This window comes from Euleptes europaea, chromosome 10 (genome assembly GCF_029931775.1).
Source record: "Euleptes europaea isolate rEulEur1 chromosome 10, rEulEur1.hap1, whole genome shotgun sequence".
Taxonomy (NCBI): domain Eukaryota; kingdom Metazoa; phylum Chordata; class Lepidosauria; order Squamata; family Sphaerodactylidae; genus Euleptes; species Euleptes europaea.
This window is the reverse complement of record NC_079321.1, coordinates 2,395,271-2,412,751: the sequence shown is the minus strand read 5'-3', so window position 1 is coordinate 2,412,751 and position 17,481 is coordinate 2,395,271. Positions and strand designations below refer to the sequence as shown.

The 17,481-nt window shown below is 41.8% G+C and overlaps 1 protein-coding gene across 3 annotated transcripts in view; it reads left to right on the top strand.

Annotated features, from left to right (window-relative positions):
- TASP1 (taspase 1) overlaps positions 1 to 17,481 on the top strand; it is a 78,571-nt gene that overhangs the window by 9,054 nt on the left and 52,036 nt on the right. For all 3 annotated transcript variants that reach the window (XM_056856512.1, XM_056856511.1, XM_056856510.1), the window contains exons 4-7: positions 3,373 to 3,493; positions 12,441 to 12,525; positions 13,611 to 13,690; positions 16,844 to 16,950. In XM_056856512.1, coding sequence (XP_056712490.1) covers positions 3,373 to 3,493; positions 12,441 to 12,525; positions 13,611 to 13,690; positions 16,844 to 16,950 — 393 coding nt within the window. The remainder of the gene's footprint in view (positions 1 to 3,372; positions 3,494 to 12,440; positions 12,526 to 13,610; positions 13,691 to 16,843; positions 16,951 to 17,481) is intronic.

Sequence of the window (17,481 nt, the reverse complement as noted above, 5' to 3'; positions counted from 1 at the left end):
ACAACCTGAAGAAAGCTTAAACCAAACTGATAGGTCGGGCAGCTCAAATGGAAAAAGTGAATTTTTTGAATTTGTTGACTTCTATACCAGGAAAAGTGTTCGAACAAATCATCAAACAATCAGTCCTTGAGTATTTAGAAAGGATGGATCTGATCACTAAGAGTCAGACTAATCTTAACTCCTTTTTTGATAAAGTTACTACCTTGCTGGATCAGGGGAATGCTGTAGACATAGTTTATCTAGATTTTAGTAAGGCTTTTGATAAGGTTCCACATAGTATTCTAGTTGACAAATTGGGAAAATGTGGTTTAGATCCTATTATTGTTAGGTGGAACTGCAACTGGTTGACAGATCGTACCCAAAGAGTGCTAGTTAATGGTTCCTCATCCACTTGGAGAGAAGTGACTAGTGGAGTTCCTCAGGGATCTGTGCTGGGCCCTGTGTTGTTCAACATCTTTATAAATGATTTGGATGAAGGAATAGAGGGGATGCTTATTAAATTACAGATGATACTAAATTGGGAGGGGTAGAAAATACTGTAGAAGACAGAGCCAAGATGCAGGATGATCTTGACAGGCTGGAGAAGTGGGCTAGAACTAATAAAATGCACTTCAACAAAGACAAATGTAAAGTTCTGCATTTAGGTAGGAAAAATCAAATGCATAATTATAGGATGGGGGAGACTTGTCTGAGCAGTAGTGTGTGTGAAAAGGATCTTGGGGTCTTAGTAAACCAAACACTGAACATGAGTCAGCAGTGTGATGCAGTAGCTAAAAAGGCAAATGCAGTCTTGGGCTGCATCAACAGAAGTATAGTGTCCAGATCACGCGAAGTGATGGTATTGCTTTACTCCACTCTGGTTAGACCTCAACTAGAGTACTGTGTTCAGTTTTGGGCACCACAATTTAAAAAATATGTAGACAAGCTGGAACGTGTCCAGAGGAGGGCAACAAAGATGGTGAGGGGTCTGGAGACCAAGTCCTATGAGGAAAGGTTGACGGAGCTGGGTATGTTTAGCCTGAATAGGAGAAGACTGAGCGGGGACATGATAACCATGTTCAAGTACTTGAGGGGCTGTCATATTGAGGATGGTGCCAAGTTGTTTTCTGTTGCCCCAGAAGGTTGGACCAGAACCAATGGGTTGAAATTAAATCAAAAGAGTTTCTGTCTAGACATTAGGAAGAATTTTCTAACAGTTAGAGCGATTCCTCAGTGGAACAGGCTTCCTCGGGAGGTGGTAAGCTCTCCTTCTCTGGAGGTTTTTAAGAAGAGGTTAGATGGCCATCTGTCAGCAATGCTGATTCTGTGACCTTAGGCAGATGATGAAAGGGAGGGCATCTTGGCCATCTTCTGGTCACTAGGTGTGGGGGGGAGGTAGTTGTGAATTTCCTGCATTGTGCAGGAGGTTGGACTTGATGACCCTGGTGGTCCCTTACAGCTCTATGATTCTATGAATCTGGCGAGCGGTGAGAACCCCTCCGCATCCAAAACTCCAGAAATCTGAACGAAGCATGACTCAGTGTGAAGACGTGCATTGTGCGTGCCCTAAATCTGGTTCTTTCTAGTTCCTCTGGAAGAGCACGTTGTCCTCTGCATGAGGAGCACTGATGGTAGCAGTCATGAGGCTTGATGAAATGTTCTTTCCTCCTTCATCACCTTTGAAGAGGAGAGAGAAAGTCTTCCTACCTCTTGCCTAAAAGTCCTTAAGTCCTGCGTACACCAGTAAGGACATCAGAAGAGCCCTGCTGGATCAGACCAGTGGCCCATGTGGCCCAGCATCCAAGCAGTTCCTGAGAGCCAGCGTGGTGCAGTGGTTAAGAGTGGTGGTTTGGAGAGGTGGACTCTAATCTGGAGAACAGGGTTTGATTCCCCACTCCTCCACATGAGCGGTGGTTGCTAATCTGGTGAACTGGATTTGTTTCCCCACTCCTCCACAGGAAGCCTGCTGGGTGATCTTGGGCTAGTCACAGCTCTGTTAGAGCTCTCAGCCTCACCTACCTCACAGGGTTTCCGCTGTGGGGAGGGGAAGGGAAGGAGATATGTAAGCTGCTTTGAGACTCCTTAAGTGGTAGAGAAAGACGGCGTATAAATACCAACTCTTCTTGTTCTTCATTGATGCCAAGTGGCCAGATAAACTCATCACATCCTATATATTCATAGGGTCTTCAATAACTGTAATGTCTCTGGAGCTCACACCGACAGTAAGTGCAAGAGTAATTTGTAAATACTGCACCAAGGAATTTGCGATTGGCAAAAAAGCTCAGACTGAACAATATATATCCGGCTAGCGTTTCTGTGAACCCAGAGGGCATCTTCCACCCTTTCTTTCTAGAAGTGCCTGATACTATCACAGCCAACCTATGGTGACCCTGTAGGGTTTTCAAGGCAACAGACCTTTGGAGGTGGTTTGCCATTGCCTGCCTCCGCCTCACGACCCTGGTATTCCTTGGAGGTCTCCCATCCAAATGCTACCCAGGGTTAACCCCGCTTAACTTCCGAGATCTGACAAGATCAGGCTAGCCCGGGCCATCCGGATCAGGGCAGCTACTGTCTTACTGGTGGACATTTTGTATTGACGTGTTTTGAATGTGAGGAATAACTGAGAAAAGGGGGAAAAAATTAAACCCTTGCCTTTTGCAATAGTTAACAACTCACTTTGTTGCAGTAACTTCAGTCTCCTGATCTGATTGGCAGACTTTGGAGATTTATCAGCCCTTTGCAAGGTCTGTGGGTGGGTGTGTGATCCAGATTCTTGAGCTGTTTCAGCCTTGGCACCCTGGTGTCAAATTCTGCGAGAGTCTGGGATTGCTTAGCTTTCTACCCAAACAGACAGTTAAATGGTGGGCCCATCACCTGGGTTCTGTGAAGAAGAGGTAGCCTTTGTAGTTTGTAAAACTCCACGGTTTGTTCCATATCGAATAGGTGGGATTGTATGGTTTCTGAGGGCCTAAAAGAACGCCTTGTGGATGCTGCTGTACCTTGTATTGTGTACGTGTTTGTCTCCTCACCTCTTCTGACACAGTGTTATAGGTTCTTATACTGGTTCAAACAATTATGCCTTGAACATGAACTCCAGGTAACTCAGCTTGGGTTAGGTCAGGGGTGGGGAATCTTTTTTCTGCCAAGGGCCATTTGGATATTTATAACATCATTCGCTGGCCATACAAAATTATCAATTTAAAAATTGTTAAAAGCGGTCGACACTAATCTGGAAAACCGGGTTCGATTCCCCACTCCTCCACATAAGCAGTGGACTCTAATTTGGAGAACCGGGTTCGATTCCCAGAGCCAACTTTGCCCAAACAGTCTCTTGCTATTGTGTTCATGGATGCTTGGTCTTTATATCTTTTTTTTTTTAACATTTCTTTGTAGGATTCACCGTTTACAAACGCAGGAATGGGCTCCAATCTAAACCTTTTGGGCGAGATAGAATGTGACGCTAGTATCATGGATGGAAAATCACTAAATTTCGGAGCCGTCGGAGCGCTCAGTGGTATGTTGTTCAAGCTGTGAGAAGTAGAATGTTGAAATCGAAGAGGATATTTTAAAGTTTGCACTTTGATTCACAACCACTCGAAACGATATCAAAAATGGTGCGTAGGAATATTTCAGGTATCCTTAAATGGGTATGACACAGTTCATAGCAAGCACAAGCTTTTTATGTACTGTGTAAATAAAAGCTTATGGGCTGGATTCCATTACTCGTATGACAGCCTTCTGTTAAGTCATGTTAAGCGCTTCAAGTACTTGAGGGGCTGTCATACAGAGGGTGGTGCCAAGTTGTTTTCTGTTGCTCCAGAAGGTCGGACCAGAACCAGCAGGTTGAAATTAAATCAAGAGTTTCTGTCTAGACATTAGGAAGAATTTTCTAACAGTTAGAGCAGTTCCTCAGTGGAACAGGCTTCCTTGGGAGATGGTGAGCTCTGCTTCCCTGGAAGTTTTTAAGCAGAGGCTGGATGGCCATCTGTCATCAATGCTGATTCTGTTACCTTAGGCAGATCATGAGAGGGAGGGCATCTTGGCCATCTTCTGGGCATGGAGTAGGGGCCACTGGGGGTGTGGGGGGGAGGTAGTTGTGAAATTCTTGCATTGTGCAGTGGGTTGTTCTAGATGACCCTGGTGGTCCCTTCCAACTCTAGGATTCTATGGAAGAAGTTCCTCCAGTGGAGAATGACTTCTTTCAAAGGAGGAAGGCTTTCTCTGTTGAAGAAAAGTCTTTGTTGAAGGAAGTCTTTCAATCTCTGATGATGGAAGGTAGTCACAGGATCCAATGTCGCTGAAATGCTTCGTGGGATCCAATGCTATTTCTGCTTGAAGCTTTCCCATCATTAATTTGTCTAAACCCCTTCAGCTATTTCATTTTTGAGCTTTGTGTTTCTATTTCTTCATCATCTCTTCTGGTCTGAATTGATTTGGTTTCTCTCAAGTTGAAATGGTACAATGTAGCTTATTTTGAGATGCCGATTGAAAAACAAGGAACCAAGAAAGCAGTTTTTTTTCCTGCTTATTGATAATTGGATCATATTCTGAATAGTGCATTGCTGACTTGCCATATTGGTTAATTTTTTTTTTTTAGAGTCCGATAATTTTTTTTTAGACTCTAAGTCTCATGATTGGAATGTATTAATTGAAGGGTTTAACCTATTTCGGAGAAATAGACCAAATCGGAAAGGGGCAGGGGTAGCATTATACATTAGGGATGATTACACCTGCGAGGAGGTCTAGGACTTAAACACTGGAACCCAGCTTGAAACCATCTGGGTAAAAATTAAGGGAGAGAAAAACAGTGGTGTCATTGTGGGGGTATATTATAGACCCCCAAGCCAAACTGAAGAGTTAGATGATGCTTTCCTGGAACAGATGTCCAAACATTCAAAAAAGAAAGATGTAGTAGTAATGGGAGATTTCAATTATCCTGACATCTGTTGGAAGGCTAACTCTGCCAAAACAACTAGGTCCAACAAATTCCTCACTTCCCTTGCACACAACTTCATCGTCCAAAAAGTGGAAGAAGCTACAAGGGGAACAGCCATTTTGGATCTGATCTTAACCAATAATGATGACTTGGTTTATGGGGTAGAAGGAGTGGGATTTTTAGGTGGGAGTGACCATGTTCTCCTGGAGTTTGTTATACAGCAGAAAGGAGAAGCAAGAAATAGTCAAACATGTACTCTAGACTCTAAGAAAGCTAATTTCAATAAATTTAGGGAACTACTGGGTGTGATCCCGTGGGTGAGAATATTGAATGAGAAGGGAGTACATGAAGGATGGTAAATTCTTAAAAGGGAGATATTGAAGGTGCAATTTCAATCAGTTCCCACGAGGAGAAAAAAAGGTAGAGGTTTGAAGAAATCAGGGTGAATGACTAAAGAACTTTTGGTTGAGATAGGATTTAAGAAGGGCATGTACAAGAAATGGAAAAAGGGAGAAATCAACAAAGAGGAATTCAAACAAGTAGCCAGCACATGTAGGGAGAAAGTCAGGAAGGCTAAAGCGCTGGTTAAAAATATCACACCTTTGCAGCAGCAAGAACTAACGGGAATTACGGGTTTTGCTATTGAGCATAAAGTAAAATATTTGGGAATATGGTTAACTTCAAATAATTTTAATTTATTTAAAAATGATTATGATAAAATATGGCAGCAAATAAATATAGATTTGAAAAATTGGGAAAAAATACCCATATCGTTGTGGGGTAGAATATTGGTAATCAAAATGATGGTATTACCCAAGATGCTTTTTTTATCTCAAAATTTACCGATTATTAAAAGATTTAAAAATTTTAAAAGTTGGAAAAATATATTTTAAAATTTTTGTGGGGAAAAGGAAAACACAGAATAGCGTATAACAATTTGATTCAATTAAGAGAAACAGGAGGATTAGGACTACCAGATTTGCAACAATACTATGAGGCTTCCTGTTTTCTCTGGTTAAAAACTTGGATTAAGTTAGAAAATTCTCGATTATTAGAGTTAGAAGGGTATAATCTTCGTTTTGGTTGGTATGCATACTTATGGTACGAGAAGGAAAAGGTAAATAGGGATTTCAAAAATCACATTATTAGAGCTGGATTATTCCAAATTTGGATTAAATATAAGAAGACTTTAGAAAATAGGACCCCGGGATGGATTAACCCAACAGAAGCTTATATGAGAAGGGAATACAATTAAATTTAGATATAGAGATGTATAGGAATATTATTGAGTGGAAAGAAAGTAAATGGGTTTTAAAAAGTAGGGAAGCATTAAATATAAAAGATTGGTTTGTATATTATAGGTTACAAGATATTTTTAATAAAGATAATCAATTCGGATTCAATAAAAATAAATCCGACTTAGAAAAAATATTAGATAAAGGAATAAGGGAATGATTGGTAGAATGTATAAATTATTGATTACAATTAATTTGGAGCACGAAAGAATCAAACCAGTCATGATTAATTGGATGAAGGATTTAGGATTTAATATAGATTTGGATAAATGGGAAAATTTATGGAAGAGGGAATTTAGATTTACAATAACCAATGAAATTAGAGAAAATTTATACAAAATGTTTTATAGATGGCATATAACCCCAATTATGGTATCTAAGATGAACAGTCGGGATAAAGGAATATGTTGGAAATGTGGGAAAGAAAGAGGAACCTATATGCATGTCTGGTGGACATGTAAAAAAATTAAGAACTTTTGGAAGAAAATAGTGAAAGAAACAAATAATTTGATTAATGGTAAAGTGAAAAGGAAACCATCATTCTGTCTGCTGGGAATTCCACCAAATGATATTTATGACCAGGATAGGATTATATGCCAATACAGTTTTGCTGCTGCAAGAATTGTGATAGCTAAAATATGGAAACAAACAAATAAACCTTCAATTATAGACTGGAGAGAGAAATTATGGTTATATACGAGGATGGCCAGACTAACGGAATTTCTGCATGGAAACGATATGGAAGAATTTAAACAAACATGGTTTAAGGCCACCTCATATTGGGTTAAGATGGCAAAAATGGATTTTACGACATTATTTAGTGAGTTATAGAAAATAATTTTTTAAACAAAATTTAAATTTTACAGAACTGGTAAATAAAACTACCAGACACTTCTTCGGAAGTCTGGTGATGGGTCACTTTTTTTCTTTTTATGGTGGGTGGGGGGAAAGGGTATTAGATTGATGATGTTTGGATTGAACACTGATTTGTACTGAATACGATGTATAAATACCCTTTTATAATTTTCTTTTTTTTCTTTTAATTTTTATTGTATTTTCTTATATTTTCTTTTTTTTCTTTCTTTTTTATATATTGTATGTTTTGTTAAAAATTTAATAAAAATCATATTAAAAAAAAAAAGGAAGGCTAAAGCGCAGAATGAGCTCCGGCTAGCCAGGGAAGTTAAAAACAACAAAAAAGGGTTTTTTGGTTATATCCATAGCAAAAGGAAGATCAAGGTAACGATCGGGTCATTGCGTGGAGAGGATGGTGAGTTATTAACAGGGAAGGCAGAAAAGTCAGAATTACTTTTTTGTATCAGTCTTCTCCTAAAAGGGGAACAGTGCTCAGCCTGGGAATAATGGAGCAGAGGATGCAATAGAGGAATTACAGCATAGTATAGACAATGAGATAGTACAGGAATACCTGGCTACTCTTAATGAATTCAAGTCTCTGGGGCCGGACGAACTGCCTCCAAGGGTGTTAAAAGAACTGGCTGAAGTGATTTCAGAACATATTGTCGAAGGCTTTCACGGTCAGAGGTCATTGGTTCTTGTAGGTTATCCGGGCTGTGTGACCGTGGTCTTGGTATTTTCTTTCCTGACGTTTCGCCAGCAGCTGTGGCAGGCATCTTCAGAGGAGTAACAGTGTTACTCCTCTGAAGATGCCTGCCACAGCTGCTGGTGAAACGTCAGGAAAGAAAATACCACCACCACGGTCACACAGCCCGGATAACCTACAAGAACCAATGATTTCAGAACCACTGGCAATAATCTTTGAGAATTCCTGGAGAACAGGAGAAGTTCCAGCAGACTAGAGCAGGGCGAGTGTGGTCCCCATCTTTAAAAAGGGGAAAAAAGAAATACCAAACAATTATCGCCCAGTCAGCCTGACATCAAAACCAGGTAAAATACTAGAGCAGATAATTAGACAGTCTGTAAGCACTTAGACAGAAATGCCGTGCTCACTGACAGTCAACATGGGTTTCTCAAAAACAGGTCATGCCAAACTAATCTCATATCTTTTTTTGAAAGAGTGACCAGTATGGTAGATGAAGTGTTACCGAAACTGCTCTTTGATTGGGGAAATTAGCATGAGCAGCGGCACTAATTTATTTATATAGCGGAATCACCCAATGTATACCAAGTTTGTTTTCAGTGAATCTCAGAATAACAGCAGACCAAGGATTTTTAGATTAAAAGTGTTTATATATTCATTCATTCAGTGTTGCAAATACATACATACAAGAAACTAAGAATAGAAGGAGGTAGGATAAGAGACGTTTCTCAAAGGAGAGGATATTGTTGATTGGGTAATACGTTACCGATCTAGAAGTGGAGATGTCCAAAATCCGTGGCATATAGGTACAAAATGAAATATAGCGGGGAATGGGAGAGGGACGTATTGGAGACTTGAGCCAGCCAAGTCACTGGAAAAGGAGGGGGTGTGGAGTTCCGCAAAACTCAACACTATATAAGCAAGGAGAGGTAGGGCAGAACCAAGAAGACGCTTTTCTGCTCTGTCAGGGAGGGCAAAATATACCCTTCTCTGGGGTGGGGTTGAGATTCCCCCAGTGTGAGACTCCAGCACCTCGTTGCATTTCTCTCATAAGGAACTTTACTCCAGCCATAATCGCGAGTTAAAAAGTTTTATTTAAGAAAGCCAGTGAGTTCAGTAGGTCCATTGAGACATAAGGCTAGAATGCAGATATGGGGAAACACCAGTACATTTAAAGGATACATACAATAGGATTGATTAGTTTCAGGACATAATACAAAAGGGCTGAGTTGAGGCAGAGTTGTCTTGATGGCTTAGGTATAAGGAAACAATACAGAAGGTAACAGCCGGTAACTACTCACAGGAAAAACCATACATGAAACTAATGCATGAAATAATTAGGTGATTGCCAGGGCTCCCAGGCATTGTTCCGCGGGACCTGGTAACATACGATTAGCCGGGCAGGTCTCCATTGAGGTGTAGATGCGGGGGGGGTGGGGGTGGGATGGGCAGAGGCCGAAAGCCAGGAAGCCTTAGCTGACACCCAGATGGCTCCTATCTAAAACAATAGGGATCAAAGACTTCGGCTGCAGAGATAGGGCAAAGTGTCAATTTGTAAACTAAGCTGGCACCAATGATTTACATATCTCCGGGATGTCTTGACTCGATCTTCTCATGTTCAACAGTACCTCAGGAAGGTGTGAATCTTTACACTCCAGGGATGCGGCGGATGTTTTTCTCACAGGATACGGGGGGGGGGATCAGGAGAGAGCGATGTGATGCTCTCGCTTCGGCGTTATGGCTTCCCTTTGGATCAGGAGACAATCAGGATCATAGCTTCCCTTTGGCTGGTTCTGCAGGGGTGACCCGGTCTCTTGTCCTGGACAGCCTGGTTATGCAGTGGAGCGCTAGCCCAGAACAGCAGGCTATAACGCTTAGACAGTACAGTTGCCAAGACCAAGGCGGGAGGTCAGGCAGCACATGTGGCAACAGAAGGGAATGCTGTAGATGTAGTGTACCTTGATTTCAGTAATGCTTTTGATAAAGTCCCCCATGATCTTCTTGAAACAAAGCTAGTAAAATGTGGGCTGGACACTGCTACTGTTAGGTGGATTGGTAATTGGTTGACCAATTAAACCCGAAGGGTGCTCATTAATGGCACAACTTCATCCTGGAGAGGAGTGACCAGTGGGGTACCACAGGGGTCTGTCCTGAAACCGGTACTATTTAATATTTTTATAAATGACTTGGATGATGGAATAGAGAGCATGCTAATCAAATTTGCAGATGACATCAAGTTAGGAGGGGTAGTTAATACCCTGGAGGGTAGGGTCAGAGTTCAGAATGGCCTCGATAGACTGGAGAGCTGGGCCATAAGCAATAAAATGGATTTCAATAGGGAGAAGTGTAAAGTACTTCACCTAGGCAGAAACAACATAAGGCACAGGAACAGGATGGGAGATAGTTGGCTTGACAACAGTACGTATGAAAGAGATCTGGGAGTCTTAGTGGACCACAAACTGAACATGAGTCAACAGTGTAATATGGCGGCTAAGAAGGCCAATGCAATTCTGGGCTGCATCAATAGGAGTATTGTGTCTAGATCAAGGGATGTAATACTACCACTGTATTCTGCATTGGTCAGACCTCACTTGGAATACTGTGTCCAGTTTTGGGCTCCACAGTTTAAGAAGGATGTTGACATGTTGGAGCGCGTCCAGAGGAGGGCGACCAGAATGGTCAAAGGTCTGGAATCCATGCCCTTGAGTCCTTCCCCCCCGCAAACCCTGCCCTCCGCAGGCCCCACCCCCCAAATCTCCAGGTATTTCTCCACCCAGAGAATCATCCCCAGGGAGACAGCAAGACAGCAGCTTAAAATGGATGTGGTATGTGTCTGACTTGACATCTGTGAGTCAAGAAGAGCATAACAGTTCTGAGATCTGGGAATCCAGCCAAAGCGAGTGGAATCTCAGAACTTTCTGGGCCCTCTAGTGGTTCTCCGTGGATCTGGCTTGCTTCTGGGAGCCTGCTCCAATCCGAGACTTTGTAATGAACTGGTTCAAGTGCCTGCCTAATAGAGACAGAATTCAACTGGAATTCTCCTGGAATGGCAGATCAAGGCAACGGAGACCCTCTTTTAAGTCTGATGTCCAATCCAATCAGATTGGCCCAGAAGATGGCCAAGGTGCCCTGGGACCATCTACATGCCAAGCAGATGCTCTAACACTGAGCCACAACCCCTCCCTAATTAGGGAATTTGCTGAAGGTCAGATAACTGAGGAAGTCATGACCCAGGTCAGTATCGAACAGTGAAAAACCTGGGTGTTAGAGCTGGTTTCAACAAAGGCCCTTGCATCTTTCCTTAGAAGCAAGTCCCATTTCAGTGAATGAAATGTACTTCCACGTATGCATGCCACCTTGATGGTGGCCATGTTGGAAGTGAAGGACTTTACGCTGTCTCTTACCTCAGACTCCAGAGGGGGACTTGACTAGTGAGTCAGAGTGATAGAGGGGACAAGACACAGGGACATCCTTTTCTCTGCTGCTCTGAACTATCCCTTTAACATGCCGATTGCTACTCTTAGGGAAACTTCCTTCTTGCGTCTTCACTCTCTTCTTCACTCTCCTCTTACACACAGTTAATACCCCAGAGGACAGAGTCAGAGTTCAGAATGACCTTGATAGACTGGAGAGTTGGGCCATAAGCAATAAAATGGATTTCAATAGGGAGAAGTGTAAGGGGCTTCACCTCGGCAGAAACAACATAAGGCACAGGTACAGGATGGGAGATAGTTGGCTTGACAATAGTACATGTGAAAGAGATCTGGGAGTCTTAGTGGACCACAAACTGAACATGAGTCAACAATGTGATATGGCGGCTAAGAAGGCCAATGCAATTCTGGGCTGCATCAATAGGAGTATTGTGTCTAGATCAAAGGAAGTAATACTACCACTGTATTCTGCAATGGTCAGACCTCACTTGGAATACTGTGTCCAGTTTTGGGCTCCACAATTGAAGAAGGATGTTGACAAGTTGGAAAGCGACCAGAATGGTCAAAGGTCTGGAATCCATGCCCTATGAGGAGAGACTTGAGCTTGTTTAGTCTGGAGAAGAGAAGGTTAAGGGGTGACATGATAGCTATGTTTAAATATTTGAAGGTATGTCATGTTGATGAGGGAGCTAGCTTGTTCTCCAGAGACTAGGACACGGAGTAATGGATTTAACCTACGAGAAAAGCGATTCTACCTAAACATTAGGAAGAACTTTCTGACGGTGAGAGTGGTTCGACGGTGGAATGCGCTGCCTCGGAGGGTGGTTTAGTCCCCATCTTTGGAGGTCTTCAAGCAGAGGCTGGATGGCCATCTGTCGGGAGTGCTTTAAATTTGCTCTAAATTTGATCCTTCTCTCTCTTCATCTTTGTTGTCAGTTTCTGCTTTGGCCACAATTTATTGCTTAAACCATGCTAAAAAAAGTCTTGGTAGTTTGTAGAAACCACCAGATTTACAAATGTAAAGCAAGATCATTGGTGTGCACAGATGATCTGCTTTGTTCAAGACATACTGAAATACCTTTTTATGTATAAAAGAGTTGGTGGCTAAAGGTCTCCTTGGCAGGTCCCCTGTCCTAAAAAAAACCAGAACCGTTTATTCAATTAAATGATGGTGCTACCAGTAGTTTTTTTACTGGCTTGCTCAATGTGGCAGTCTTCCTAAACAACTCTCATCTTTTCAGGAATCAAGAATCCGGTTTCCGTTGCAAACAGATTGTTGTGTGAAGGGCAGAAGGGAAAACTCTCGGCTGGCAGAATTCCACCATGGTAATTGCTTTACTCTGTTTGTTTTTTCTTTTAACTTCTGGGTCTTATCAGAAGGAGGCTTTGTGCTACTTGTTGCTCACGAGTCGTACTCTGCTTTTAAGGAGGAAGGGCCGGCTTTGTCCACTGATCTTGGAACATCTTGGCACACTTAATTGCAGATATAAATAGATGGAATATTGAGGATAAAAATGTTGAGTTTTCTTTGTGGTTGTTTGTATAAATATTTACACTCTTACCAAGCTTTTATTTCTGATGTTTTGGCTAGAAGTATAAAACTCCAATAAATCAGACCTCAGAGCTAAACATAAGTTGTTGTTGAGAAAAATTCCATTTGTTCTCTCTTTTTACTTTGAGGTGTTTTTTTTTAAAATCTAGCAAATGGGAAAGATCCAGACAGCTTTTCCGCTGGAAAATTGGCTGAGGTATTCCCAACAGAATTTCACAGATGAAAATAGGGGGAGGGAGAGAGAATGCGTGTAGATGTACTATATCCAGTTGCTTCCTAATGTCATTTCTGCCGATGGTCATCACATTCTGTAAAAATGAATTCTTTTGATGATTAACACGATTCATGACGATGCGTGTGCTTTCCTTTAAAGCCTCCTGCTGGTTAGAGGACCCCCTCCTCTTTCTTGTATTCTGCAAGAAAGGGTCAACGTGTGTTGGAACAACTGACCTTGGTGTTGGCACCAAAAGTAAAACTTTGCTCCGAGAAATAATTCTCCTGCGTGTCCTGAAAAGGAGTTAATTGGGGGTCCTTTTCCTTTATTGTTATTAAGCCCTAGAGCTTCACTCTCTTTTAGTATTCTAGAGAGGGAGGTGGAAAGCACACCCCTCCTCACTGGCTGAAAGGTCTTTTCCAGGTCCTGGATTATCTGTTTAACACAAAGTTGTATTAGGGTTTTGTCTGGTTTCCTACCACTTTGCCTTGATTACTGTATAACACCCCCCCGGTGTTCCATTGCTTTCATAAAACAAATACTTGCAATTACAGTTTTTTTAAAAAAAATCTTCTGAGTCAAAGAAGACATTGGTTTTAAATGCTCTTTCCTACTCCTTCTTCCGCCCTTTTGTTATTTTTATAGTTTTTTAGTTGGTGAAGGGGCCTTCCGATGGGCAGTAGATCACGGGATCCCAGCCTGTCCTCCAGGTGTCATGGCTACAAGTGAGTAAATTTTGGTGCAAGGAACTTCGCAACTAATTTTTGTGTTTTGGCACTCTTGAAGGGTACATTCCAGAATGGCCATTAGCCATGCCTAAACCTTATTCAGATCGCTGGTGTTTAAGAAGAAGGAGAGTTGGTTTGCATACCCTGATTTTCTCTTCCTTTTTAAGGAGTCTCAAAGTGGCTTACAATGGCCTTCCCTTCCTCTCCCCACAATAGACACCCTGTGAGGTAGGTGGGGCTGACAGAGTTTGGAGAGAGCTGTGACTAGCCCAGGGTCACCCAGCAGGCTTCATGTGGGAGGAGTGGGGAAACCAACCTGGTTCTGCAGATTGGAGTCCACTGCTCTTAACCACCACACCATACAGTACTTAAACATATGATTAAGTACTGCAGAAGTCCCCATTTCGTAGCCACACCTTGTTCCTTGTGGCTCGTATTCTAAATATAATCTCTGTAGCTGTGTTTTGATCTGTAATACTGGCTGTGCACCATTGTACCAGATTTGCAACATTGGCTTCCTTTTCTTTAGCTCCGTTTTCTGATCCCTGATGTAAGCCAATTATCCACAGGAATCTAGCATTAGTGCTCAAGAAGCAATTGAAGATAGTAAGCAGTTGGGAGAGGGGATGACAAAGCAGCTGATTGTCTGTGCTCAGATGTCACATTTCACCAGTGTGCGCACAGAGCTGGCACGTTGCCAGGCTTGCGTGCACACCTCATTCCTCCTTCCTCATTGCAAATCCCAGTTGTAGGCAATCTCTGCCTACAAATGCAGGTGCTAAATTTATTGACGGCTGCAAGAATTATTTTCACTAGACTTTGGAAGACCCCAATGCTTCCCAATAAAAAGGAATGGTAGTTTAAAGTTTCCAATACTCTGTGAATGGTGAAATTAACTGCGCTGCAACACCCTTGGGTTAATAAAGTATGAAAAAGTATGCTGAAGTGACTTGCTTCCCGTGGTCTCCTTCTAGCATAGCCCTTGTCGTTTTACCTTTGCCAGTAACGTTTTTCCCCCCTTGCAATTTTGTCTTCACAGCCTGTGTCAGTTCACTCTGAGGAATGACTGCCAGGGGGTGCTGTGTGATTGGTCAGAGTTTCATCGCTTTTCCAAAGACTGAGAACATGTACTTTTTTCTTTTGTGCTTACACTGTTTTCTGGGTCTCATGGCTTGTTTTCCCCCAGCGTCAGTGTTATATTTTATGGCGACTCCTAAGAGGCGGTTGCTTTAACACTACTGGTAAAATAGACATGGCAGCAACTCATGATGTTGTTGAATTGCTAGACAGGCAAGGGAAACTTGTTCTGCTGTTTAGGTTATTAGAGTAGTGGACTCTAATCTGGAGAACAGGGTTCGATTCCCCACTCCTCCACATGAATGGCGGACTCTAATCTGGTGAACTGGGTTGGTTTCCCCACTCCTACACATGAAGCCAGCTGGGTGACCTTGGGCTAGGCACAGCTCTCTCTGAACTCTCTTAGCCCCACCTACCTCATCAGTTGTCTGTTGTGGGGGGAAGGGAAGGTGATTGTAAGCCGCTTTGAGACTCCTTTAAAGACAGAGAAAATTGGCATATAAAAACGAACTCTGCTGCTGCTTTAATAGAGGTTTAATGGGTAGAAATGGGCAGCTGAAGTGTTCCATGGCACAGAGCTAAATAACATTATCTGTTCAAACACATCCCATTGTTACAGGAGCAGGACATTTTTTTCTCCAGGTTGTTGGCGAGGCTAGAGACATGGCAAACTTTTTGTTACAAGTTAGAGACAAAAAAATTGAAGAGCATCTAAGTACTGATTACTCACGTGGCAAAAAGTGTAACCAGCAGTACTGGCCCATGCAAAATCCCAAACAAAACACCAAATCCATGTAAGACCTTTTATTAGGCCCAACCTAAAAGGTATTAATATGAATTTTGTGTTTTATTATCAGGACAACAGTTTTTTTTACTATATCTCATGGTTGGGAGGCTTTTTATATTTTCAAATATATATTGTGGTTGGCAGGTGATAGATCAGTAATGTTGGATAGTAACTTCATATACTATTTTGAGCTTCTTGAGAGTAAAACTAGTGAATACTCTTGAATCAGCAACTTATCACTTATTATTGTCTGAGAGTTTTTGATCACAAATTCTTTTATTTGTTTTATCACTGTAGAAAATATAACGTTGAGAACCTGTCCATTAAGCACACCTAGGCAATTGTCCTGGGCGGCATAGCTGGAGGGGCTCTGAGAACGTAGCCAGTAATTTAGTTTGGATGCAAATATCAATGTGTCTGTGTGTTAAGTGCCGGCAAGTCGCTTCTGACTCAGGGCGACCCTATGAATCAGTGTCCTTCAAAATGTCCTGTCTTTAACAGCCTTGCTCAGGTCTTGCAAATGGAAGGCTTTGGCTTCCTTTATAGAGTCAATCCATCTCTTCTTGGGTCTTCCTCTTTTCCTGCTGCCTTCAACTTTTCCTAGCATGATTGTCTTTTCCAGTGACTCATAATGTGACCAAAGTACGATAGCCTCCATTTAGTAATTTTAGCTCAGTTTAGTAATTTTAGGGACAGTTCAAGCTTGATTTGATCTATAACCCACTGATTTGGGTTTTTTTTTGACAGTTTTGGGTATCCATACCACTCTCCTCCAACACCACATTTCAACGGAATCGACTTTTGTCCTGTCAACTTTCTTCATTGTCCAGCATCAACATGTAGCATTTTAAAAAAATATTTATTTTATGAGGCCAAATTTTAGACACACACATAACTATAGCAAACACAAAAACATAATAATGTGAAAGGCTCTTAAAAACACAATTAAAAACACGTAAACACTTTTACAATATACATTTAAAATAGTTCAGCCTTTAGAAAAAGCTCTGGCCTGCATTTTCTTGGACTGCCAAGGCATATTGTACCACTCTATTAGAGACATACTGATCCAAAGCAGAAGGAAAATTACTTAAATTAAATAAATTAGTTACTCCTCCACAGGAGAAGAATTTATACCCTTTAGAATATCAGCAAGAAATGTATTTCTGGGCTGTGCATGCAAAGGGCAAAACAAAACATAGTAAAACAAAATGTAGCATTGAATAACGCTGTTGCTTCTGTAAGGATCTTATTCTTCAGCAGTCTAAGTACCATCTGTTTTTTAGGACTGAGCTTGGCGGCTTTCAAAAGGAACAAGAGGAAATTGGAATTAGCTGAAAAGGTGGAAACGGATCTTTTTCAGCTGAAGAAAAGACGACAATCAAGTGAAAAGGTCAGTAGCTGTTCAGAAAACTGTTGGTCGCTCTTAAACTGCCGCTGCTTCCTGGAATTCAAAGGTAAAAAAACTGGTCATGTGAGAAGGTCTTACCTGTGAATTGGTACCTGATGAGCTGTAACATACTTTGTCTTAAATGGCCACAATCAAAAAGGACCTGCATCCTGCCGTGTGTGTGTGTATTTGTGTTGTGTGTTTTTCCTTTGGTACCAGCTCCTTCCTCCTAATAGAATTCAGTCCCAGCATTTGGGAAGGACTGCCAGATGGAAAGGCTAACAAAAGTCCCTGGACATGCAGGGTAGATTGGGTGTAATTCTTTGGGTACAGGGAATATATTTTAATGGCTTGGATCTGGGTAGCCATTTCTGATCCTTCAGCGGCCGGGGGCGGCATGGCCAAGGCACCGCTGCGGCACCCGCAAAGCCGTTCCCCTGCTGCCGAAAGGTTGTAAAAAGCCTTTTCACTGTCTTTTATTTTTTTAATGGGGCATTTTGTCCCATTGAAAACAGCGACATGCTTGGTGACTTC